At 49.1% G+C, this 27,812-nt stretch overlaps 1 protein-coding gene across 1 annotated transcript; it reads right to left on the bottom strand.

Moving 5' to 3' along the window:
* Positions 1-618: 618 nt before the first annotated feature.
* On the bottom strand, positions 619-27,361 carry LOC122394846 (semaphorin-5A). The gene is made up of 15 exons (XM_043391994.1): positions 27,061-27,361; positions 16,552-16,668; positions 10,754-10,850; positions 5,179-5,386; positions 4,909-5,114; positions 4,714-4,813; positions 4,438-4,637; positions 3,665-4,150; positions 2,923-3,217; positions 2,476-2,845; positions 2,311-2,393; positions 1,894-2,238; positions 1,398-1,818; positions 1,108-1,313; positions 619-827 (listed from the first exon to the last, which is right to left on the bottom strand). Exons 2-15 carry the CDS (start codon positions 16,640-16,642, stop codon positions 624-626), a joined length of 3,312 nt encoding a protein of 1,103 aa, XP_043247929.1. The 5' UTR covers positions 16,643-16,668; positions 27,061-27,361; the 3' UTR covers positions 619-623.
* Between the last annotated feature and the right edge of the window lie 451 nt (positions 27,362-27,812).

Raw genomic sequence — 27,812 nt, forward strand, 5'->3', positions numbered from 1 at the left:
TTTGATCCTCCCCGTCCACTGCCTCGATGTCCTGTCCGCTCGAATCGAATCGGAGTCGAATTGTTTCGCAGCGCCTTATCGAGACGGACGATCGTCTTTTTTTATTCTCGGTTATTCTTCGTACATGTAACGCGTTTTCCGCCGGCTCAATGTGAGCCAATAAACAAATGCGATTCGCGCGCTGTGCCCACACAACGCACGCATACATACATTCACACACACACACATGAGCGTTCACTCGTGCAATCGTTCCTAGGTACAATTCGATTCTTACACGTAATGGCACTAAAAATCGTTCGATATGAAACTCGAGGTCATCTTTACCTTAAAATAAAAATCTGTAATATGTTCTCTCTCGCGTATTGTATACGTCACGCGGCTCGCCTAGGTACGTGTGTCCGAGTATGTATATTACAAACACGATCCTTTCGTCGGAGGATCGTTCGTCGCTGGCTCCTCCAACGTTCCAACCTCCGCACAAAGTAACGAGAACGGACGATGGCCTCGCTGTCCGTTCGCGAAACACCGATCGTTCTTTTCGTCCGGTTTCGTCACTGGCTCGATCTCGTCTTCGTAGCGTCGGTTGTTCTCGCGGGAAAAATAAACTTTGCCTGCTTCCCCGTTCAATAGTATTTGTCTTGGTCCAGGTCGACTCGAATGTGTTGCTGACCGTGACTGTTGCGCTTCAACGTGGCGGACTCGCAATCGAGGCTCTTCGGATACAGTTTCGGACTACCGAGTCCGTTCACGTTGGGGTTGTTCTTCGCCCGGAGCGTCCCGTTGCCGTTCGTGCTGCCGGAGAAGCTGGGCTGTCGCTTAGCGTTAACCTGCAAAGTGAAACGCGCTCGTTAAGCCTTCTGAAATAGACCGGCAAATTGTAAATTCATAAGAGTTTGATATCTTGCAATTAAAAGACAAAACGGAACGTTATACTCGGTAGTAAAACGTAGATCTTTCTCTACACGTGCTTGGATAACAAAGTATATTATTTTAAAAATGGGTCGAGCGAATGTAGGAAACTAAACTCATGTTTGGTCGAAAGGAGCTTGTACAAATGACAAAATAAATGGTATACATCAAACTCTCTATAGTTACTGTCCCTCTTACCTCTTTTAACGGAACCGTAACGTAAGGGTTCTGCTTGCTGACGTAGTGAGGGCTTCCGGGTGCTCGCTGTTGTCGCCGTTTCATGTAGCAGAAGCTCATGACCGCCATGAGTGCCAGCCCAACGAGGAATCCGACCATGCAGCTGCCAACCACCGCCCCGATCGTGACTCCAGAGCGTTCCATACTCGATTGCATGACGTTCACGTCTGGAAGAGAGATCAACTCTGTATTAACCCGTCACATAAGGAATTATTATTATTATTACGTATCGATGGCCAACGAGGACTCACCGTTGTCCGTGCAATCGGGCAAACAGTCGCGCGATTCCCTGTTGGAGCCCTGACACATTCCGTTGCCGTGACGAAGGCACTGTCTCTTTCGATGCTGTTGATAGTCGGCGTCGCAAGGCGTCCACCGTGACCAGGAGTCCCAGCCGAGTAGCGACTCGCAGCTAGGCATCTCGCAGGTCTCTCTGACCAGTCGAGGACCCTCGCAGGTCTCCACGGTCAAGCATTCCCTCTTTCTGGTGCGCACACCGACGCCACAGGAGGCAGAGCACTCGGACCAGTCGGTCCAACAGGACCACTGACCCTCCGCGCCCGTTCCTCCATTCGTTCCAACCACCGAGTTCGACCTGCACGGATGCGTGTTGCACACCTTGGTCTGAAGCGTCACGCTGCCTTCGCACGGCGGCGACTCGCACTGTCTGACCTGTCGAACGAGCAAACGCGATAGAAACCACAGTTTCGAACTCTTCCGCAAGTAACTTGTTGCACAAGAATTTACCCTGAGTTGCGAGCCTCCTCCGCAAGGGCGATCGCACGCCCGCCAGGAGGACCACTCGCTCCAGTCGCTCTCGCCAGCCACGTCCCCGTACCCATTTTGATTCGCGTTCCCCCTCAAACAGGAGCCGTCGTTTCTGCAGTAACGTTTCTCCTCTTTGGCCAGCTGCACCCTGACGCTCGACGGATCGTCCGTCTGGGCCCGGCAGCTGAATCGAAACCGCTTCTCGACGTATCCGACGTAACCGACGTTCCCACTCTGTTGAGTAGTGGTATTAGTCGCCAGCCACGGTGTCCATCCCGAGTATCTCTTCGTCTCGACGCACTGATGGGTATTGCACTCCTCGACCTGAACAGGAGACAACGTAGCTCAGCGGAACCGTAACTCGCGGAACGACCCTTTCGAGGACTTGATTTTTACCTGAAAGTCGCAACCGTTGCACTCGACGGTGCCGGATTTCCGCTGGGTCTGGCTCTCGCACGTTCTCTTCCGTATTCGTATACCTGAAGGAAACATACGTTCGTCGATAACTAAACACAAGAATTAGAAATGAACAAGATTTAGGAATTAAAGAGGGTCGCTTACCGCCGTTGCAGGGCCGAGAGCAAGAGTTCCAGTTGCTCCAGGAGGACCACTGTCCGGTTTGCGGAGGAGGCGCGATCTTCGCGGGCGTAGGGCAAGGCGGTAGGTCTATGCAAACGATATCGTCGTGATCGTGGCCCACGCAGACTCGCCCTCCGAATGCTGGTGCAGGGTTCGTGCACGAGCGTCGTCGGGTCTTCATGGCGAAGCCGCAAGTCTGCGAGCAGGCGGACCAAGCCGACCAGGCCGTCCATCCCCCGTGCACCGTGCAATTGGTCACCCTGACTTTCGCCCCCGAGCAATTCTCACCGCCATGCTGCGGCGGTGGGTTGTTGCACTCGCGCGTTTGACACTGGCAACTGTCCGTCGTCGTCTACGGAAAAGAATTCACCGATCAGTTTCCCGTTCCATATTCGTTGTAACGGTTCGTTGCTGTTCGATGAGACTAACCTCAGAATGTTCGGAATGAGAGTGACCGTGAGCGTGGGAGTAGGAATGGGCATGACCGTGCTCCGCGGCGCCATGTTGGCACACCGACCAAGAACTCCAGGCGCTCCAACCGCCATCTACGGGGTCCGTGAGCACCGGACACTTGGTGACCTCCTGGTGCCAGTGGTTCCCCAGATGGTTCTGCTTCGGGATCGGGGCGCACTTCATCAGGTGCTCGTTCCAACCGCAGTACGGTTCCTGGGCGTTCAGACAGGCCTGGCGACTTCGGTGTCGATGGCACTGGGCTGTCGGTACCCTAAAAACGATTCGAAATTTATGGTCGCTGGCTATGGTTCGCGTCTTCCAACAGAGTGACCCAGGATGCAATAATGAAATTACTGTTTCTATTGTTAAGAGTGGATGTAGCCTAAGAATAATCGTGAGAGCTATGATGAATAAGGTATATAGAGGCAGTTTTGCTGCGTATATCGTGATTGTGATGGCTACGATAAATGGTGGATGTGGGAGGTTATAATTATATTCATAACACTATCAACATGGACCGTAAAATTCTAACGATAATATTCTTTTCGAACGTCCAAATTGCTTACGACGAAGGAAACTTTTGAGGTTAGAAGCTGCGCGGTGGAATTGGCGGGAATCTACTGGCATTCTATTCGTGTCTAATGTACGTGTTTTATGTCGAATACAATTGAATATTACATAGACAATAAGGTATTTAATGACGACAGTTTGTTCATACCTGGCCAATCCGACCTCCATGCCGACGTAGAGACTCTGCGTGTCCTTCAAGAACTGCAACGTGAGAGGCATTGAGGGCATGGGGCCCCAGACCTCGACGATGCAGGTCTCCTGATTTCTAGGCAGTACCGAGATCTTCTTGATCATGCCAGCGTCGGTGGCGACGTAGAGCACCGTGACGCCGCGGTGCAGTTTGGTCGGAGTGACGTCGAGCGCGATGAGCGTGAATCTCTCCAGTATGGCGGTATGAAGGGGCTCGAGCATCGTGCTTTGAACGGCGTCGTCCATCAACTGATACCTCTGGTTGTCCATGATCTGATGAGGGGCGACGTTCGACGAAGATTCGCACCGTTGTCTGTCCTGGTGAGACACGACTTTCCTTTCCCAGGCGGCGCCAGAGTTCTCCTGGTGCTTGAAAGGCCCGTTGAAGCTGGCGGTGATCGCCGACATGTTGAACGCGCAAATCGCCGAGCCGGCAATACCGTTGCTAAAAATATAACGCGAGGTTCAACGTTTCATCGGGGAGCACCAACGACCAAAGGCCGAAGTCGGACCTTTTCTTTCGCGTACGAAGAAAAAGGAAAGACACGCGAACGTCCGACTCCGCCCACGCCCGCGCCCGCGCGCGCCCTCTCTCGGCAGCCCGTCAAAATTTCGAACCGTTACCTACCATTCTCGGTCCTCCCAATCCCAGTCGATCGTCAAGCGAGCAGACATAAAAGATCGGTAAGAGTTTCGACGAACGATTTCGCAGCTTTTTTTCGCGGTACTTACACGGGAGTGGTAAAGGTCGCGTAAACGATGCCCTCCTCCGGATGATAGACCGCGCCTTGAATCTCGTCGTAGTAGAAGGGAAACTCGCCGGGCAAAGAGCAATTCAGCCGTGCCTTGCTGAAAGTCGTCCAAACCTCCTTCATCATGATCCGTCCGCCGCGATCGTTCTTGCACACCCTCGCTATCCTCGAGTAAATTTTCTACAAACCGGAAACGCACCGTTTAACATTCGTAACGACACGCGACGCCGCGTCGATCCCCGTTGCTCTTGGTTACCTTGCCGCAGTTGATGTACTCGACGGCGGATTCGCGAAACAGGAAGTAAACGTGGTCCTCGGTTTCGAAGCTCCCGACGAACTGCGGGTCGTTCAGCCACCTGGAAACGATTCGCGAGTTTCGAGTGACTCCAACGTTATCCGGTTACTGGTCGGTAAAGCGTCGGAACGCCTAGTGGTTTTAGAGGTCGATTACCTGGAGTCGTATTGATGCGTGCGCAGGTTTGGCGTGGCGAGCGTCCTGCAGATCGCGGGATCCGCCCCGGAGAAATCGGTCAGCGCGCCGGTAAAGAGGCCTCCGGTCGGCCCTCTGGCCAACAGCGCGGTGACGTTGGCGTGCGGCGAGTACGGGCACATCGCGACGCCCGACATCTCGCTGGTAACCTTGCTGATCTTCTCGATCTACGAAAACGCTCTGTCGGTCTCTCCGTCGGCGGACTCTGGCGCGTCGATTCGCGACACTTACCTTTCTCCAGGTGCACCAAGGGCTAAAGGCGTAGGTGCCGCAGGTGAACAGGCTCTTTCCATTGCTCAGGAGCACCTTCACGTAGTTGCGACAGTCCTCCACGCTCTGTCCCTTGTTCTGGCACGTGTTCGTCTTGTCCTCCGGCGCGGGCCAGCCAGCGTGCTCGAGCGCCGTCAACGACGTCAGCGTCAACCGGTACAGATTGTCCCTGCAAACGACAACATTCTTCGAACGCTTCCTGGCTTTTCGAAACACGCAGTGTTGGATTTCCTAACCGTCTCGCGTTGTTACAAAAATCATCTCCAGTGACGATTGTATGTGTCTGGAGTTTTGGCCATGGGTTATACGAACTCAATGGTGTTTATTATAGAAAGATAAGAGTTCGTCGCTGAAGTCACAGTCTTGTAACAGATCTCTTAGAGGACAGAACTGAACTCTTAAGCCGTGTCCCCACTGGGTCGGCAAAGAAATGGCTTTGCCGCGGTGCATAGCAGTGGCACGGCCGTGCCACCTTGTGCCGCCTTTTGCCGCCTTTTGCCGAACGCTGTGCCGATCGGCAAATGCCGAGCCGTGCCGACCCAGTGGGGACGCAGCTTTAGATGTACCTTTTACGTATCATTTAATAAAAAGTACATTCTACCAGTAAGACTACATTCGACAGAATTTTTACGGTAGAATCTCGGTCGATAATGACCGTTACGTAATAGCGACATCTGTTGAACAATCGATGGAAACACCAACGATCACGTTCCGAATACCGGGCATGCGTAGGAGAGTGAATCGCCTTTCGGCAGTGGAGGCACACGAAGACGCGTGACTGGGCCAGGTTATTGTCTGTACATCGAGTAAACGAAAGGTTGTTACTGTCGTAATGGCGGTGAACGAGGGGACGACCAACGACCAACGACCGATGCGTAAACGGCGCGTAAACGTGAGACTCTTTCGTAAGAAAATCCCTGTGTCCGTCGTCGTCGTCCGTTCGAATCGAAAGTTCCCCCGTAGCCTGTCGAGCGAACGTCTTTGAGTTCGAAACGGGCCCCCGGTCCCGTATCGGTTGCGGACCGGTCGAGGGGCCGCGTGGGACGCGTTGGACGTGCACGGTGCCTATGGGATACGCGTAGAAAAGTCCGTCGGTGCTCGGAGAGGGACGGGACGGCGTCGCCGTCGCGAGATCTAGCCCCAGGAAACTCGCAACGAAGCATAAACGGCGCCTACGTGGGCGCCGCGCCGCGCCGCGCGATACTTTGACCGAGTAATTATTATTATTATTTTAACTGGAATGGAAGCGTGGCACGGTGCACGGCGATCGAACCGCGTAGCCCGACACCTAACCCTACTTATCTCTCTTACGAATTCGGTCGCGAAGAAGCTAGACTCCGCGAGCCTTTGTAGAGGATGTAACCGATTCGTAGACTCAAGTAGGTAAGTACACATGTACTTACGTGCGAGAGCGTCGCGTCGTTCGAGCAGTCCCATTGAAACAGATTGCTTCCTGTTCGCTAAACGAACGACAGGCTCCCTCGCGCGACGACGCTCTTTGTTCGACAATTTACGACCATCTTTTCGCTCGGACGACGATGGCTACACGCGTCCCGCGAACGGACGAGAGATTTCCTCGTAAAAATGGCAAAGTCGAGCGATGTCGCGCGCCATAGATACGCGGCGGAGATTACGGGCAGAAATATCGCGCGTAAGGCGAGGCGTGCTCGCGCGATAAACGTAATTATTTACGGCGTCGCGGCGGTGTTCGTTACGGCCGCGAGATCCTGGAAAGGAACGAGGAGGCGAGGTTAGGTTAGGTTGGGCGAAACACGCCTCCTTCTCTCTTTCATTTATCACGAACGGGTCGAGTCCTTTAAATGCATCGTAATACGAAAAAGAAACGAGAAGAGCGGGAATTAGATTATGAGTACATTGGCGTTACGTTATTAAAGAGCTGAGGAGGGAAGAGGGGGGGGTAATATACACTTCCTCGCTAACAGGTGCGAACAAGATTGGATATTGGATATCTTGGTTATAGGATCCGAGTGCGCGAAGCGTGATTTAAATAGTACTTGGTAGAGGAGGAAAGTTCCTGATTCGATAACACGTTACGAGCAAATTGGACTGCAATTAATATCGTCGCTGGACACGGTCGGTTCTTTGCGACACTTTTAGTATATTCTATACGACCAAATAAAAATAATGTGTTATATAAAATACAGTATACGTTAGGAGTATTGGGAACACCGTGATAGGATGCAAGAATAATAGACGAGCAATATTTACGTTTAGTCCGTCTATGAGAGATGCGTTGAATAGCCGGGAGCAGTTTATTATACGAGGTCAGCGAAATTCAATAACGAACGGAGTAAGACACCGAGGCTGCGATCTTGTTCGAGCCGAGGCAACGTAAGACAATTGTTAGGACGATATAAACCAGTTCTTATGAAAATAACCGAGGGTGACTCGACGCGTGAAAATCGTATAGCATGACATTTATCTGTGTTTAAGGATATCATATTATCGTCGCACCAATGTTCGAACCCGATAAGATCAGATTGTAGATCTAACGGGTCGAATTTAGACGTTATTTTCTTAAGTATCTTTCGATCGTTGGTGAATAATAGAAACTTGCTACCGGCGAGTGTCTTGCAAAATGTCGTCGACGAACATTACGAACGATAAGGGAACCTAAATCTTGCGGCACGGCGGACGATATATTAACGACAATTCCATATTACACGATTCTAATACAAGTACTGTAAGGTCGACGCTATCGTATGCTTTCGTGAAATCAATAGAGATATCGACCGTATTATCTTCGATCCAAAGAGTTCGATAGCATACTTGCAAACAATGTTAGATTACAAGCTACCGAGCTGTCTGCAACAACGTCGTATTGTCAATCACGTATCGCATTCGATAGAGAAGACGATTTGCGAGTACATAATTACGCTTTCAATCGAAGATTTAGTATGGAAATTAGTTTAATCATTCTTGACGTAGAATCTATGGCCAGATTTAGTAATTGGGTGCTACAACGCTGGTCTTTCATCGAAGAGAAAAATAGCTAACTTAATATACGATTGAAGATTAATCGTATGGGTCGCGTTGGAATTAATTAATTTATGTTAAAAACACGACAGACAACGGCAGTTTAGGATCGTTCCTATATTCCTAACGTTTCGTCCCGATGATTTATTTAATGTTAACTGCGACTGAACATTGAGAACATGACAAAGGGTGGCGATAGTTCCCGCACTCGCCGGCAGAGGGCTACGCTCTCCCGCAGCAGTTTAGAATATGCACTCGGTATTTATAGTAGACGTGGATGGAGAAGGATTGCACGCAGGATTCAGACACGTTTCTTTGGTTAATTTATCATAATGTACTTTTTAGATATATACAGTTTCTAACAGTGCTGTCAAAACTGACATTCTTATAAATGGTACCAACATTGTATTCCAATATAACTACATCGATTGACCTCTGTATGTCTAGATATCTAAAGCAGAATCAGTTATGGTTGTTTCAATAATTTGACAGACATGTCCTCTACGTACGGGTGACAGGATTTTTTCATTATAAAACTACAGAAAAATAATTAATTCTAAAGTTTGAGATGTCGATATGATTTACGAATTTTACAAGAATAAGAACTGAAATAAATTTTAGGTTATGTAGTTTCTTATGGGGTTTGTATTACTTTACGAGGTTAAGGAACAATTTCTAAATACTCTCCACCAGAATACGCATTGTCTCCGTTTTGAAACTTGGTCTAAAATAAAAATTTCAATTTTGCAGTGTATTATACGGTTTTGAACGATTAAAAATAAAGCAAACCGCCCCTCCTATTATCAGTTTCAGATTCAAAGTGGTCGAGGGGTTGAATATATTCCACAATTATTAATATAAAATAATAATCCAACCCAGGTCAATTCCTATGTATACGTTGACCAACCATCGAATGTCCTAATAGATTGCTACCGGTACTGCGTTTTTTGGAATCATACTCGACCGGTAGTTTATCAATACCGGGGCAGCTGGTTGCGCCATTGTATTTCGTAGCCGATATTTTCCGAGTCGCCGAGGAGTTATTATTATCGCGGGCCAATAAATCTACCCAATCTACCTGTCGCGGTAGGCTTTCGATAATCTCGGTTTCGGTGACGTCACGGTTTGCCGTGCATGGGAATTCAAAGTGGGAATGCAAATCGTGGCGCCGTGTCGCGTGCACGCGCCCAGATCGCCGGCGTCGCGCCGCGCGCCGTCGCGCTTTCCCTCCCCTTCGTCGCGCGTTCAGCTTCCCGGCTCTAGGCAAAACCCAACGACCACGATCGACGGCCACGCAGGTTTCTCTCGAGCCCAAAGAAGCGACCGCGTCTCTTCGTCTCTTCGTTTCTTCAGGGGCGGCGATCGTCGCATTCGCGTCACGCGCTGGCAGCTGTACGTGGCTGCCATCGATCCGCGCGCGGTTGCCCCATCGTTCGATCGATCGATCGATCCGCGTTAGGATTTGCTCCGATTGCGTACACGCCACGGGTACACTGGCGCCGTCCCGACATTCGCCGCCCGCCTCTCCTTTCCCCCCTCTCCCCGCAGTTTCAAAGTGATTGCGAATTTCATTTCCGCCGCGCCGAAACACGAAACGAAACGAAACGAGCTTGTCTCGAGATTGCTGAAACCGTTCCACCGCGTCGCGAGAGAAACGAACACTATTTTTTCGAATTCGCGAGCTGTTCCCTGACCGAGATAAGGCGAGCAGCTCGCGTTCCAGCGAGCCCCGCACGTAGGTCGCGGCTAATAACTACCTTCTATTAATAGAAAGACCACGGGGGCGTGTGTGTTACTCTCCTTTCCACGTTCGGTTCGATCCTCGATCGACGGAAAACGCAGCGCGTCTTCGTCCTCTGGCCGCCTACCGATCCGGATTTCCATCGATCGACGTCAAGAGAGAAACGACGCTGGAACGGGAACGCGACCTTGGGACAGCGCGCCAAAAGGTGTCCGGGGCGTTTTCGTCGACGAGAGAATATCGTTGGAAACGAACCGGCTGGCTACGGAGGCGCGCGAAACGAATCAAAGTCACGACCAATTTGGCCAACGGCCAAGAAGAACGTTGCTCCTTTCTGGCTCGACCACGGAGCTGCTCTCTCGTCTGGGGCGTCTGTGCTTGCGATCCTAGGAAAAGCTTCCCGGCGCGACGCGTCGACGTCTGGCAACGCGCCAAACTCGCCTTCGAACTGCTCGCGATTCACGGTTCTGCGTGGATTCTCGTTTCCGCGTTCGATCGAATTTATTTACTGCATTGCAGACAACGGTTTCGCTCCATCACCGTGAATTTTCTTTTTTTGTTAAATGAAACTGCTAAAACAGGATTTACGAAATTGGTTATTACAACTCTCAATCCTAGCAGATCCTGGTTTACACGCCACAGGATATGGGATGATCGTTCGAGGAGCTTATATGTATACACGGACAGTGGGTCGAACGTCTGCGAGAGAGCGAGCCCTCTGGCGGCGAGTACGGGAAGCGCCAGTGACAAAATATGTTCTAGAAACAACCAAGGTGTCCACCTAGTGTCCGTACGTACCGTGCACCGACGACGACCTGTTGTCTGGCGACGTCGAACAGCAACTGGGAGTACGTCGTGACGCCCTCTTGTTGGAACAGGCTAGTGTCCGCCAAATCTGGAACACGTTTACGTTTTAAGGCCGTTGATCCGACGCCGATCGGTTCCTCGATACTCTCGGGGCCTATTGATAATTCTACGACCCTAATTCATAGCAAGGAATAGAAATAAATTGACGGTTGGTCCGCGCTAACGATATCTACGTTTCGAGGAAATAAAAGAAGGATTAAAAAAAAAAACTAGCATTTCCTAAACGTGTCCACTTCGGGTGCTTTTACTTCGACGAAGACTATAAAAAATTCCATGTTGCATTAGCGTTGACATACCGATACGCCTTCGGCATTGCTTTGAAGTCTCTCCTCGTCGCATAGTTCACGCATGGCTGGATCTCGTCTCGAAATAGAATTCGTTTCCAACACTCGCGACGCAGTCGACGGACCCGATTTTTCGCCTTGAATCGAGGCGCTACTAATGTGCTCGCCTCAACAAGTGGATACCCAACGCGACACGAGCGTCGAAACGACGTGTGCTTTTACAATTGAAAACAACCAAGCAGACATAAGAACGTCGGTCTTATTTGTCTCTTCGTGGTTTTTTCAATTGCAAGATAGAAAAAAACGTTTCGAATACATAATTTTAGGCACAGACGACGAAAAACTGTCCGTAGTTTTCCCCCCCCATATTTTCACCGCGTTCTGTTCGCGATCCAACGTTCCGCGAACCAGCAGAATTACCCCGAAGCTTTCTTCTCTTCCGGACAAACTAGTTTGGCGACGTTAAAGGAACGATCTATCCCTCGCCTCGTCCCGCTCGGTGTAGGATTACTACTCCGAGGGTTTTTCAGTTTTTTGTCGCGCCGCGGCGTTCCGATCGACAGGCTCCGGAGGACGAAGGCAAGAAACGAACATCGATTCGTGGAAACCTCGGTTCGAACGGTGTCGAATGCTTCCCCGGCGTTGATTCGCGTTTCGTCGCGATACGTGGATCGACGAGAGCCTCGCGAAGCGTCCGTATTTCGTCGACGGAGAAATCGTCCGAAAGCGGGGTTAGGTTTGGGTCGTTCGCGATAGCGCTGGCTAGCTCTCCCGCTTTTTCCACGCCGGTTCGTTCGTCTCCTCTTTCGTTCGTCTTGGTCTTGTTATTTTTCAGCCGGTTTGCCGACGCGGAGAAACGATTCCGCAAAGGTAGCTTGCGCGGTTCGTCGTACCTCTCGCGTTTCCACGTATTCAAGTACGCGTGTACCTGTGTCGGGGAGCGGTTGCGCGCGCACGCCACGTAACCTACACGCCCAGACGGCAGCGTCCGTGCGACCACGTACGTGTGCTTATAAGCAGATACGTGTGGGACGAACGGGCCCCAGTTAGCATAACCTGATCTCGAAGGCCTCTCGGGTATCCTCCCTTCACTCTCCGCCTTTTCTTTTTCTCCTCGATCCCCTCCCCCTCGCGACGCACACACACGCGTACCTCCCCTCCCCGCGAACCTTTTTTCTTCTCCACCCTTGCCCGATGCAGCAGCAGCTTCTTCGCTCCGTTCGACGCGCCTTTTATCTCTCGTTTCGTACGTCTATCCACCGATCCATCTACCGATCGATGCACGCGTTTCTTTGTTTATCGTTTCCGTTTCGCGGAAACCGAGACGATCCTACGAAACGAAGTCCCGAGACTACGATCACCCCTCGCGATCCGCTTTCGCAGTCGGACTTTTATTATTAATACTATCATTGAATAATACATTTTACCGGCCAGTGCCCTTTTTTTACAAACTTATATAAATAGAATACAAAATATAACACTAAAATAATACAGACAGAAATTTCTATAAAGCTAGTAAGGATCTTCTCACTGAATCTTATAATTATTCTCTGATAATCACTAGGATAACATTTTAACCCTTGAGGGGACTCTCAATTTCAATTTCAATTGAATGGAAATCAACATTTTTTTAAAGAATTTAAAAAATAATTAACTAATGGAGGGTTATATAAATTTACCAATTTGTAAAAATCAACATTAAGTAAAATAATTCTGTTGAGTTTGAGAGTCCATATAAGGGTCAAGGGTTGAAACTGGATACTGAAATATTTTTTAAACTACTGGTTCTATTGAAAAAGACTTTTGGATGAAACTTGAATGGCAATTATTATTTTCGAAGGTCAAGTTTGTTTTCCTAAATAAAATCATCGAGCTCGTCACTCAACGAGCCTCTACTCCGAGCGATATTTTAACCTAAATATAGCAAAGTAAATCTGTGCTAACAGGCGATATTTCCAGAATTAAAACTCTTTCAATAGGCGACTTTTTTCGTCAGGAACGGCTGCACGGATTTCTTTGTCCACGCTTCCGGAGAGGAAACGCGCCCGTGGTCGTCTACGAGGAACACGCGCGAGAAATCGGATAAAACTCGCAGGATGCGCGCGCACGGGGACTCGATGCGCGAGAAATCGAACAAAACTGGCAGGATGCGCGCGCACGGGGACTCGATTCCCGATGTCGATCGATCGACCAATCGACGCTGGCGATCCCGATACACGATTCCCGATGAAAAGAGCGGCCGGTTTCTCGGAACGCGACAGCTCCAGTCGCGCCACAGTGGAAAAGAAGAGAGCAATCGCCGGTCGGTGGAACGCGACGCGACGCTCTCGGCGAAAAAAGCGGTACGTCGATCCGCGAGCGACGCCGCGCGCGTATATGTCCCCCCGTCCGGGCGCCAATCGCGTTTTCTTCGAAGACGGTCTTTCGCAGGAATAAAAGAACGACCCTCGGCTCGAAAACAACGCGGAAGCGACGAGGACGTTTCGAGACGATTCCGCGCACCGGGAACGTCGCGTTCCTGCGCGAGTGCCCGGCGTGGCTTTTAAATCGACGATTCGAACGCATCGCGAATGCTTCGTTACTCTTCGTTCGCGTCCTCCTTTCGACCATTAGGTCGAATAGACTCTCATTATAGTAACTCTTATTTAGAAAGCGCGATATAAATTCCTGCGTCTTGATGCATTCAAAGAAATTCAAATTCGATTTCAGGTTTACGCGACGTATAGTCTTTTTATATTTAGCGAGCAGGAGATTGCAGATAAGGTGGAAGCGGAGGAATACCATGCTCGAGATGAAGAGGAAGAGTGACGCTGAGAGATCGGGTCGAGTAGCTTCCCTAAATAGCAAGACACGTGGAACCAGGATGCGATGAAATGCTACGGTTTGACGAAGGAAAATTCAGATTTCGTTTAACAGGTCGCTGTCTGTGACCCGTATATGGGTTACACCACCACGCTATTGGATACGCCGCTGAGAGACCGGACAGTGAACGCGTTGGTATAATTTCAGATTTAAAAATTCGTCGAGAAATCGGTAATGGTGGAATAATTCTATTTAGTAGAATCTTTGTAAACGAATAAATGATTATTTTAGCGTCCGGAAGCAGAATACGCGACGCACCTTGCTCTCGTTTCGCCGCGCGGAAGAATGCGCGGCTTTCCATTCTCACGGATCGCGTTCACGCGGAACACGGCAGGGAAAATTTTTCCCCCGTATCTCAAATCACGATCGACGCACGAAATAAGAATCCGGAATTTCGAACTGCGCAACGATCGTACAAAAAACACACCTTTGTCTTATCAGGTTTCCCGTCGTTCCGTGTTGCGTTTTCTACGATCGACGATGGATCGGCGTCGCGGAAATGACGCAACGAGAGTAAAACGCGACTCAAAAAGTCACCGCTCCAACCGTAGGATGACGTTCGAGGCCGATGAATTACGGGCGGCGTTCGCGATCTTGCGGGAGAAAGGAAATAAACTTCGATCCTGCGTCGTGTTTCGCTTCTGTAAACTTTCTAGCGCCAAACTGAAACGGGGCTGTTCGTTGTCGACGGAACGAAAATTTCTTCCTTCCCGGTGGTAATTGGAGAAGCGTGTAGAGCGTGAAGATATTCCCAGACGCTTTGTCTGTTATCTGACACCACGTGCTACCGTAGCAAAAAATAAATGCAAAAGTGCCAACGAAAATCTCCAACGATTCGAATTTCGAATACTGAATTTACTCGATGATGATTGTGGTATAAATATAATGCTATTCTACTACTGTTTTTTGTATTAAAAATTCAAGGATTATTTGCTTTGATATCTATGTTATATGTACATAATAAATAAAATGTATTTTTGTATTTAAAAATAATAAAAGAAGAACAAATAAAGTAACTTGAATCGTCTTAAGCAAACCTTGCCCTGAAAATATACTATAACTTGTAAGTACCTGCTATCTTTTCAAAAGCAATTTCCACGACTTAGAAGGGGGTTCTAACTAGCAAGAATTTTATATAACAAAGCTACCGGTTAAATTCTTTTAAAAAAGTAATCACGAAACGAATTAGACTTTTGTTTGAAATGATGCTTCAGACGATTGTTCCCCGGACTTGTTCACGATACAAGGTGCGTTAGAAGACAAAGGCTGTTGCGCAACCGCAAGATGGCGTCTTTGCTCGTGGCGTTAAAATCGTGGAATCGTATGGAAGTCGAGTTTCGAGCCGTGGCTATAATCCTGGAATCGCGTAAGCAGCCCAATGTGCAAGAAGGGGACAGAGAGAAATCGAAACGAGTGTCGCGAGAGCGCGTGCCGTCGCGTGCCACGTTCGACGCCCACGCTCGTCGCGGCGGCTGCTCGAATCATTCCCGCGCGCCGAACAATGCAACCGTCGAGAAGATCGGTCATCCTCCGCGGCCGTAGGATCCATTTTTCCCCGGTTTCCGGTCTCGAGGACGCCCCGTTTCTTTCGGAACGCGAACGACGACGCAACGACCCGACAAACGCGTCGTCGCAACCTTCGGTTGACGATCTGATCGCGTAATAGGCACGCGTACGACGCGCCTTGCCTCGCCACCCACGCGACGGCAAAGGGGGGAACCTCTGCGCTCGAAAAGGACGAGCACGCGCGATCGTAGAATCCCAACAGTAACGATCGACGTGGGCGAATCATCGGGGAAGAGGAGACTGGTTCTTCCCCCATTTCCTAGTACACCCGCCAATCGTTCGAAACCTGGAGGAAGCAACGGTAAGATACGTGTACCCCATAAATATCTATACTTCGCGTTTCCCGTCAGATTTGAATTAATTAGAGTGCATCGATAAAATTCAACATAAGTCGCTGACGAATAATACGTACGAGTTCTGTAACTTTAAGTGTGAAATCGTAATTTAAATTAAGGTATGGAAAGCTGTCTATTTATTACTATGTGCAATTTATTTTGATTTTTTATTTCAATTGTTAGAATTTAATATTATTGACCATGTTCTAATGACTCGTGAAATAAATTTTGTACATCCACAAAATGTTGTATTATTTAATGAGGCCCTTCCGAAGGGCCGCTAAAACCGACCCTGAGCAGCGACGTTCGGCAGCGCCACTCATCTGTGGCCGCGGAGCATCGATCACGTGAACTTTCCGTTTATATTTCCCAGCAGTTCCTGTCGAACCGGGTGGAGTGTTAAAATGTCCAGCCGTATCGATACGTAAACTGAACTTGTTTCGTAACTCGCGATGAAACTAGTTCGCGTTTTCTGCGAAGCGTTTCAGGCGACCACCGTTTCGAAAACGTCCGTTCGCGATGGACGCTGCTCGATAAGATAAAAGGCGCGAGGACGGGGACTGGTATAGGTGATCCTTGCTCGATCGAACGTGCAAAATATCACGTTGCGTAAATCTTATCGCGGCTGACTCGCGATCGATAACCGCGTATCGAGCCTGTTCGTAATTCGAGGCGGACGTACCTTCGTAGGAGATGCGTCGAAAGTCGTCGGTAGCGTGCAGACCCGCAACCAGCATCCCCAAGATCGCTAGACGAACAGGCCACTGGTCCATCTCGATGCAGCCTGACGGCTCTTCACCTGGACAAACGAACAAAACGAAACCTCGATTATTTCGAAGCCTGTGCCGGAGTCATTTGTGACTCGTACTAACATTTCACTAATACAGATATATTTTTATACAGAACGTTGTAACACGGCCATTTTGAAACACTCATAAAGAAGTAAAGAAGACACTATATTATTTTTCTCTTTTCTGTCTGTCTTGCTCGCAAACCTATAGTTGAAATTAGCGAATTGCAATAGCGAGACTTAGAGAGCGTGTTACGAGGAATGTGACGGAGTCAACGATGACTCGGGCACAGTACTCGAGAGAGTTAACATTTTTATCATTTAATCCTTCGCGGACAAACCCTTTGCCTCGGTTTAGATCGTTCCTTTGGCTGCAAAATCCTCGTCCACGAACGCCTCGCGATTAATTGGACGATCGTTTTGTGCGGTGCTCTGCAACCCGGTTCCCGGGGCTGTTAATTAACGTTCGACCCGATAGCGTCGCGCCGGCCACGGGCGTTTGGACGTTCGTCGCGAAACCAGAACGAAACGAGATCGAAGCCGCTGGGCGATCGTTCGGTCCGAGAGAGAAAAAGACGCTGTCGAAACTCGAAACGAGGGAGCCACCGGTGTGTGTGTAATCGTCGCTATGCCTGGACCGCGTCGCGTACGAGAATCGACCGAGAAAAGGATTGCCAAGAACGCGCGAGAGAGGTCGCTGACCTCACCTACGTCTTTCGTCCTAGTTGCATCTTTGCGCCACAATCCAAAGATTTGAGGTTAAAGATTTTCTTTTCTTTAACACTAGATTCACCCAGAGAAATAATATTTGAGTTTTGGTAACTTTAAATACGACATCTTATACTCGTCACAATTGATACGTTTCGATAAATCTAGTGTTATAAGAGAACGTTTTCTGCGTCATGAGGTCTGCTTAAGTATGCTTATCAGTAAGGGAACTCTAGCAGGCCCTGTCTAAGCCATTGGTCGTGGAGTGTATATGTATATGAATGGTCAGTCGAGTACTTACGAGAAAGAAAGGTCGAGCGTGTCCCTCTAGCGGCAAGTACAAGAAGCGTCGCCCCATTTCAGATAAAAATGCCCTTTAGACCACGGTTGCGACTAACCAACGACGTTGTCTATATTATTTACTCGATCAAAGTTGTGAAAATACTACATTTCGTATTAGAACCGAATAAATTGTGAAAAGATTGCTTGGAAGAAATTCTTGGTTTCTACGTGAAAAGAACGACGAAAGGCGACGACGAGGATCGAGATTCTTTCTTCCTGTTTATCGAGCGCAGGTAAACACGGTGTTTGCATACGCTGGATAATAAGGGGCATCCTTGGAAATTCAACGACGCGCGACGACGGGCGACGTTTCTCTTTTTGCTCGCTTTGTCTTCGAACGTCCGTCACCGTGACAGCTTGCTTTCTCGTCTATGAATAGACGATAGTGGGATAAAGGAGGACACGGGACGTCGAGAAACCCCAGCGGACCCACGTGGTTCCGCTACGTACGCGTATTTTCTGCCTCCGCCGCGGACAGAAACAAAAGAGCTGCGATTCGCTGAAACGAACGAGTTCTCGAGTCCCGTCGAGAAAAGAATCTGTTTCGAAATTATTTTTTTTGGGGATTTCAATCGATCATGCGGTGGGTTCGCGAAATGGTGACGTTCGAGTATGCTTTATTTATCGGTTGCGTAGATAGTTCACGTTTGTTTCGAGTCGCTCGCAACTTTCGCGTGAAATTAATGGCCGCGCGACGCAACTAGTTCGCCGGGCGACGTCTATCGAACGAAATTCCGCGGCTTTCGTTCGCGTTCCTCGCGTCCCACGTAAAATATTCCGGTCCGCGTTGCGGTGGTCTCGGCGGGGTAAACTTTTTAAAAGCCCCTCGCGGCAGCACGATAATACACGAACGCCACGGTGGTCCCGAAACTCTTTAAAAGGACGCGAAGGCATTCTTCGAATATAAATATCGCCGGCAGCCGGGGCTTTCGTGCGCCGCCATACTCGCGATTCTCCCTTCTCGGAAGCGAATAGTCACGGATCCGTTCCCCCGATCGCGGTTCCGCGACAGCGAGCTACGCGCCACTGCGTCGAATTTTACTTCCAATATGGCGGCCACCCACCCTCCAGAGTATTCGACTATATTTCGGGCATTCGTACAATTACAAAATGCATAATTCGATTTTAGAAGGTATTACAAGTTAATTTATTCGACATAAATTTTCAGAGGTAACTAAATAAATTTATAATATTAAAAATGAATTTAATCTGTGCTTTATCACCGTAAATACGAACATCTGACATCGAAAATTATAGCAGCGACTATGTAGTTTGCAAGACAGTGTTATTTGAAACGGCTGTCGTTCCAGGACTGTCCCTTCTGTGTACAGTTACGTAATGCAATATAGTCGTCCGATAGTTATTATGCACGAAACGCTCTCGACGATCTAGTGTTAACTGTACCTCACCCATTCTCGCTGTCTCCTACTCCCACTGACAGTCCCAGCCCGCTGTATCTGTTTATCATTCGTTCTCGCGTCTCTCACCTGCTTCAGCGAAGGGACTCTGCGAATTTTAATTCTTTTTTGTAAATAAATTTGCAGAAATGCGAAGGTATCTGTTCTGAAATACTATCCATTAACAAACTATTGCCTTTACACTTCGAGGGCTTTGGGGTACGTTTTCCAATTACTCGATCGAGTTTGTACGTTACAGGGTGTAGGATTACAACCATAAGGAAGCAGCCATACTACGCGACAGTCGACCCGTTGTAAGGTTTACGGAAGAAAGAAGTCTAAAACTACCCTAGCAACGATAATTATTTTACTAATTTTCATAAGCGATACTTTTATTTTATTTTCCCTTGAATATGATTTTTGTTTATACTAAAGAGTCTTTAAATAATAATAACGAACGTATCATTTCACATCTCGACGCTTCAGTTATGCGGTCATATTTCTCCCTGAATAAATAGATAATAATAACGTGCCTATTATTTCACATCCCGGATAACTGAAACGAAATCGAGATCTCGACGCTTCAGTTATGCGGTCATATTTCTCCCTGAATGAATAAATAATAATAACGTGCCTGTTATTTCACATCCCGGATAACTGAAAGGTCGAGACCTAGATTTCATTTCAGTTATCCGATCACGGGATCTGTTCCGATCGAATTCCACGTTCGACGAGGCGGCAATCCACGCCGGTAATATTAATATAAAAGATACCGTCGCTGACCGACGAGCCGGACGAATAAGGCCAACGAGAAGACAGTTTACCGTATTCGTTCGCGGAGACGCGTACGCGGACATCGAATAGCCGATAGTCGATTCTCCGTTAGGAGAGAAACAACCGTTCGCTTCGCCGTGCGCGATAAATCGGCAACGTTCCCCGACGATACCGTTCGTTCCCGGCATCCGCGCTTTTTTCGCTCGTCCGTCGAGCGACAGATAACCGCGTGCCTGGATAAATAAACGAACGCCCCGGCGTTAATCGTCGCGCAGCGAAGATAGCCTGGAATCATCGATCTACCACGAACGAAGGCGTGGGTGTCGCCGTATCTGGGCTCGCGATCGTCTAGAAACGAACGCGGTTTACCGTGGCGCTGGAGAAAGGCTTTCGACGGAAATCGATCGATCGAGAAAGGACTCGAGAAAAATCACGTCGAGCCTCGATATGATTAAATACTCGTTGTACTCGACGATATCCGTACAAGGAAGGACGAATCGTTCCGTTGGAGACGAGGTCGACTACGTGACACAATGAACCGGTAGCTGATCGACACGTTTTATTCGCTGACCGGAAGCGCGAAGGATGGGCTGCTGGGACGCGCCGCGACCAAAAAGAATCGACGTTTCGAGGCGCGTATCGTTAACGGGTTCGACGAGCACCTTCCACCTATCGTTCGTGACGCGCTAAGCTTTGATCAATGACGATAAGGAACGAACCACTCGAACGATAAATACGTTTAAAGGGGCCTCCGCGTCGTGGGACTCGCGATGGATTCGATCCGACCCGGGTTTCAACTCCGCGAAGATTCGAATCGTATCGAACGCGATTCGAACCTTACGACTCTCGAACGTCTCGTTAGATTCGAGAGTTTCAAGACGTATAGAAGTTTATCACCCGAGCTTCGAGTCGAGGTTCGGGAATTTTTCGCCGTGTAAATTCGAGCTTCGATCGGAAGTACTTCGAATCCCATCGCTACTCGTGATCGAATCGTGCCAGGGAGCATAGAAAACGATTCTAAAATGGTCTCTCGAAGCCATCGGTTGTCGCGAGACGTGCCTCGGGGCAAGTATCTCATCGTGTTGAGGCTCCTTAAGGTATGTACCGCGAGATTAGATCGTTTTCTTCTTCGCTTCGCACCCCTTCGTGTTCCGGAGACGACGCAAGCAGATCACGGTCGTTGGTCGACTTCTCCGTTTGCTTTTTAACATTTATTGTACCGCAAAACACGTCAAACGGCAAAACAAAGCGCCATTGACGGAAGAAATTGAGAAAAATTTATACGTTAATAGGTTAACCGTACTTATTTATACTGAATAGTAGTCCCGAAAGTATCGAGATTAGTATAGAGTTATAAAGGTTGGAAAATGAAGTGGAAGTAATGCACGGAATACGTAATAATTACACGATATCTTATTTTAAGTTTTCGTGTAAAAAAAGCCATTTTCGGATAATAGTCTTGTTCTAATAGGTGAGACGATATTATCAGCTGTAAAGAACAGTCTTTCGATTGTAAAAGTCTTGTCTTTTCTCAGTATACTGTGGGATCGGGAAGATAATGACTCCGCTCTGTTCCGTTCCGCACAATTGTATTGTTGCTGTCGTACAACGACGTGACTCGTGGTGCGGGTTACGCTCGACTCTCTGGTACGATCATCGCCACCGTACCAAGAGGCCTTCAAAAACAAAAGACGGTCAGAGACGACGACAACGGCTTTTCGGCTCACGCGGCTCTGGTCGTCTCGTGTGCAACCATCGTCTCGTGTGCAACCATACATTGTAGCGGCTTCGAACGGCTAAGGCGTATGTGGTGCCTTGGCCGCCACAATACTATACTGATCGAAATATGACCACATAACATGGGGAAAAACCAAAATATTCGATGATCAGTCGAGGAGGGTATATATTCGAGATGTTACACTTTTCGGTGTTACACTTGCGAGAGAGAAAGGTTGAGCGTAGCCCTCTACCGGCGAGCGCGGGTAGCGTCGCCACAATGCATCGTACATAAAACCTACTTTCTTCTGTAACCAATGGAGTCTTCCCGTTGAAATGAAATAAAGCTAAATAAATAAATCGTTTCCCTTTCCGTTCGAGGGTTGCAAAATATATCTTGACCGGCGATCAGGTGCTTTCCCCTCGTACCTGGGGCACCTCGAAAAAAAGTACCTGTTACAAATTACCGGAGGGGTCCCACCGTCTCTCCTCGACGACTTTGCCGATTTTCCAAGCGACTCTCCTCGGCAGGGTGTGGCTCGCGTCTCTCCTTGTCTCTCGTTTTCTAGTTCCACGGATAGAAGCATCGTGTGGCTGGTGCACTCGCGAGCGCGGTTCGTTTGCGTTAACTTCGCCGAGATTTATCTCGGGCCGGTGAGCGAGTAGGCCGGCGCGAGTTCGTCGAATAAAGTGTAGTCGCGTGTGGTAGGCTGCGCTCGCGAGCGGCTCGACGAGAAATTTTATGGGAGCGGGTCGCCAAACATGGTAACGCAACCGCGTTCGCGGTTCTCGGGACGGAGAGCGCCGCCGAACGACACGACGCTCGGCGAAGACGCGCTTGAATTTTTTTCACGGGCCGGTCGACCGCCTTTGGGAAAATCGTCGATCCTCGCGCTGTGCACGCGCGGCGTACACGGACCCGATAGACAGTGGAAAGCTCGAGATCAAAGCGAAACAGGTGGTTCGTCGATCGCTCGTTCGTTGCGCTTGTCGCCGATAACGGGGGCATCTCGCGACTCGACCTCCGTCCAAAGGTTTACGGCGAACTGCTACGCGAGGGGACATGGGGGCTGTAATCTCCCACGGAACCGCGTGCACGGCCACGTACCACCGACGTACGCGGAATACCAAAACCTCTGCTCGATGCAGGCTCGCGACGGTCCATATTGCTTCCAAGGCAGGACCTGTCACGATCGTCTCGACAATTCGACTGTCGCGCCACCCCTATATGGGTGACGACAATTTGTACTACAAAACAGGCAGGACAAGATTTATGACTTTAAGCAAGGGTTACCAAGAATAAGGAAACAAATTTTAGGTTATGTAACTTTCAACGGTCTAAAATCGAAGTTCTAGTTTTGCTGATGTGCAAATAGCCTCGAAAATGAAAGAATCGAACGTAATTCGTACGCAAGATTTTACGCAACGGTGCTCCTCTTCGACTTGTAAATACGGTTCGCGGATGAAAAGAATTTTTGTCCGCTACGTGCGTACCGGACATTCATAAATTACTCTCTTGATGCAACTTCTCTATTCGCGAACGGCCCAATGGATCTGGTTATTGAGGCGTCCGAGCCTCGGGCTGAAAATATTAACCCATCCGTTCCAACGAATGAATTAATAGCTACGATTAACCCTTTGAGCGCTATGGACGCATATATGCGTCTGGAGAAAGCTAGCAGTGTGGACTAAGACGCATATATGCGTTTGTCAATTTTTTCAATCACCTGCATAGAAGTAATACAATTACTTTTGCGTGAGATGAATAATTTCTGTTATATTTAGTTTTCTAATTTATTGTAAATTTTAATGTTTGTAATAAATAATTAATACTACAAAATAACGCTCTTTAATCATTCAATCTCGTACAAAAGCGTTACTATAACCTATTACTATTTGTCCGTCCACAGCAATCATCAGGGCTAGCTGCGCGACCTCTGTACGGACCGCGAGTACTCAGCACTCAAAGGGTTAAACGCGTGTAACGAACCGTACACCCTGTTATTATCGATCGAAAATATTGAAAAAACAATTGCTAGCAATTTATGTTGAACCGTATCAAAAATCAAGGTTAAATCGAAATATGCCCAACGTCCTGTAAATCTGGCTTTAAAGAGCTTCGAATACGTTGGAGTTGGCCTAAACCGTGAAACCCGTCGTAGAAAGCGCGTGGATGCGTTTCCCGCTTTTTTATTTCGCGCGATGACTCGTCCCGAAGCGTGGCGACCAGTTGGTCGATTAATCGCGACCAATAAATCATCGGTCTTTGGACGCGCGGAGCGAATCACGGGCAAACGGTCGAGAGTGTCCGCGCGCGGCGGAACACGATAAAGTCGCGGCGCGTTCGGTGGTAACCCGAGCGCGGCCGAAAGCGAAACCGGGAGATTCCACCGCGAGCGGATTGGTGGAAGGCGTACCGAAGATCCGTCGCGACGATAAGAGAAGCGGCGTCGCCCTGTCTCCGCGCGATCGTTCGCGGACGTTCTCGAGATTACGGGGCACCTATGACGCTCGTCGCGAAGGTGAGACGACCGCTCGAGCGAAACTAGCCGCGCGGAGAGTTATTTCGCAGACAAGAAACCTCGATAACGACGGATTCTTCGAAGGGTCGCGAACGTTATCGCGCACGACGAACGGTAGCTGTCGCCCCGCGATAATAGGACCGAACCTGGGTTTTAATCCGTTCGAAAAGCATTCTCCTTTGAGGTTAGAAATCTTTGCTCCTTTCGTAACATTTTTTTCATAACGTAACTTCTGTGGCGACACTTGACGCACTCGCCATCAGAGGGGTATGCTCTCTCACAAGTATTTTACCGACCTATTTGCATATGTACACTCCTCGAGCGATCTTTGGAATGTCTATGCGTCCGAGGCAGGACTTGTCATGATCGTCTCGACAATTTAACTGTCACGCCACCCATATATAGGTGATAAAAATTTGTACTATAAAACAGACAGGGATGAGATTTATGAATTTAAGCAAGGGTTACCGAGAATAAGGAAACAAATTTTAGGTTATGTAATTTTCACTGACACACCTCTCTAGGAACGACTACAAATTAAGCAGAAAATCCTCCTGTTATCGTTTCGAATTAGAAGTTGTCGAGAGGTATTCCACGATTATTAGTAGAAAATTCTGTACGATAAAGGCAAGGTAGCGGCGATAATGGTTGATAAGTCGCGGGGATCCGTTGAGATAGAATCGTTTCGGTGTTTGCTCGTTATCGCGTCGAGGATTGCTGTTATCGGGGCTGTGGCGATGCTCATCTCTAGCTACGCGTACCATCGTTGAGATAACCGTGTCGTTAGAACCGGAGTTAGAAGCACGTAGGTCCGTTCTGGTCGACTATCGACGGGGCTCGGGGACGCAAGGTAACGTCGAGGCTGCCTTGCCGCGGGCGAGAAAGTGCGGCTTTTGCACGGCGGCGCGTGTATGCACCGGCGTCGGTGTGCCCCGATCTCGCCGCGACGCGTACACCTCGACGCGAATTCCGTTGGTGCCTGGCGATATAGCTGTCGTCGGAACCGTGATGCGGAGAGACGGAGAGGATCGAGGTCGCCATCGTCGTCGTCGTCCCATCGGGCGAGCGAAATCGCGACTCCGCGCGCGGCGGTTTACGGTGCCCCGGGGGAGCTGGACAAGAGCGGGCAAGAGCGAGTGGCAGCAGCAGGCCAGCTCCTTATACGGATCGTTGGTTCGCGCGCGGCACTCGAAGAGGTTGGCTCCGATCGTTTGACGGTCCAAAAGGAAAGACGAGAGCCTGGCACGAATACGAATACGTGGACGCACGCTTCGCCTCGCGACTACGCGCTCCGCGAACGCCACGATTTACATATCGCGCGACGATAGACTCGTACGCTTCGAGGACCTCATTTTTCCCACGGACGTGAACACACGTCGCGGTCGACAAGCCTTATCGAAAAGTAGTACGCTTCGCCGCGGACCTATTTCTTTTCTTCTCTTATTGCCTCGTTCAAGAGAAATTTTTTACGTTACCGTATCTCTGATTTTTTTTATTTACCATACGATCAGGAGCTGGAGAAATTAATTCTTACGACGAACGAACTTTGTAGAGGTTATGAAAATATTTAGGGTTTTCAAAAATATTTTTAGGTTATGGTCGAGAACTTGGACGAGGTTATGGAAATGAGTGCTAGTTTTAAATTACGTTCTATGCAACAGTCCAACAGAAAATTTTAAAAGCAAACGGAGGATCTGTTTCATCGGTCACCGAATAGAGTTCCAACCTGTCGTACGTGAAAACCTGTGGCACGTACGACCACGTATTGTGCTGCTATCCAGCTCGATCGCGCGCCGCGCGACAGGTTGTCGAACAACCCTTTACAGTCGTCGCAGAAAAATAGTCGTACCGACCGCGCCGACTTATATACACGGATACATCGTTACGCGGACCTCGTAAACGTTTCTTTGCACCGAAAAAACCCAGCTCCCTGCCATCGGAGATCTTTCGTCGTGGAAATGAAACGGTCGAACGCGGAGAAAAGCGTTCTTTCACGAGCCGTGGCGCGTTCGACGCTCGAATTACACACCGACAACGAGCCGTTGTTACCGAACCCAGTTCAAAACACATCGTTCGACGCGAGAACGCGACACGTACGTGACTGGAAGAAACGATTTACGACCGTTTTCGAGAAGCACGCGTGACGGAACAACGACCAAATCGGCTCGTAAAATTGGCCCTCCTCTCTCGCGACTCACAAAAATTTCTTTCGTTTTATTTCAATGGTCTGCGGCGACGAACGTTTCTGCTTAGGTACGAAGCTATTCTGTTACGGATCCGGAGACACGAGAATTCGCCGGGTCGGAATTACGGTAATCCATCCGGTCGAAAGACCCGTGGCTGGTTCGTGTCTATTTTCTGCCACGGGATTCCCTCGAGTCTGCTTCCGATGGAAGTTTTACGACTTCTCTCGGGACGGATAGGAAATACTCACGGTACGAAAAGTTAAACGAAGCAATCGTCGCGGGCGATAAAGGTTCTAATGCCGTGTAAGCGTGCGGGTAGTCGATAACTGGTATCGGGATCGGGTGTACCCGCACACCCATTCTTTTAACCGAGAACGAATCTCCGCAGGCTCTCTGGTCGTATCGTACAGGCAAGACACGCGCGGCTCGTTCGTCCTCTTCCACTGGGACGATGGAACAGCATTCGATAAATAATTCATGCCTCCCCCGATGGGGCACGTCCTAACGCTCGAACGAATATTTTTCGTCGTGTGCTCGGGGTATTTCGACTCCGCTATCTTTTGTTTACGCTGGATTCGGCTTACGTATCTTACGCTACGAGTGGTTACGGTTATCCCGCGCCGGAGATAACGAGCACCGATCTTTTCACTCGCGCGTCGAGATTTCAGAGAACCCGTGGCTCGATTTCGATCCAACGTATTTATTCGATCGACGCACGGACCGAGTCGGTAAAACGTTCCATCGATTGGTACTTACAGATTCCGAGACGAGCGATCACATATTCTTCGACTCGATGCTTTTTTTCTCCCTCTTTCCGTGCATGGTCGTCGGGGTCCACGAGAATCCGCGGTTTCACAAACAGCGTCCAACTTCCATTTGACGGGTCCAGCGAACGCTGGAGAAAGTGTCCGCTCGATTCGCGGATCGATACGTTTTTCGGGACGGATTAACCGACGCGACCGCGAGGGATCCTCGAGATGAAAACAACGGTGCAATCTGTTTGTGTACTGGACAAGGCCCGGACCAAACGAACAGTCAAACCCCGACCAGCTCGACTACCGCGAGACCACTGAACCACCGATTTGTCGTCCCGCCCCACTCAACGAACTCGACTTCCCTCGAGGACGGAGTGCACGTACACGCGCTGCCAATGGAAGGACGCCATTGCTTTCCTCGATCGTCCATAGATGGCCAGAGAACGCCCGACGCGGTCTATTCGAACTCTCTCTCGACGCCTTATCGTTCTTCGCGCGATAAATAAGCTTTTCGAAGAATTGCATCTCGTTGGGAAGGTTGGAACCGAAAGCTTATCGTTAGCTTCTTGATCGATAGAGGTTATGATGCAATCGAGCTGCGGTATATGAGTGGTTACCGTTCCGACAGCCTTCCAGGGATCTTTCGAGTAGTCTATATTCACGTAATCGGTAAATAGATAATTATACAACAGATGTCATACGTATGTGTATTTATATCGCTTTCTACCTTATCGATCGTACTATCTATCAGCG

This window comes from Colletes gigas, unplaced genomic scaffold (assembly GCF_013123115.1).
Source record: "Colletes gigas isolate AHSC1104 unplaced genomic scaffold, ASM1312311v1 Colletes_gigas_Sc00004, whole genome shotgun sequence".
Taxonomy (NCBI): domain Eukaryota; kingdom Metazoa; phylum Arthropoda; class Insecta; order Hymenoptera; family Colletidae; genus Colletes; species Colletes gigas.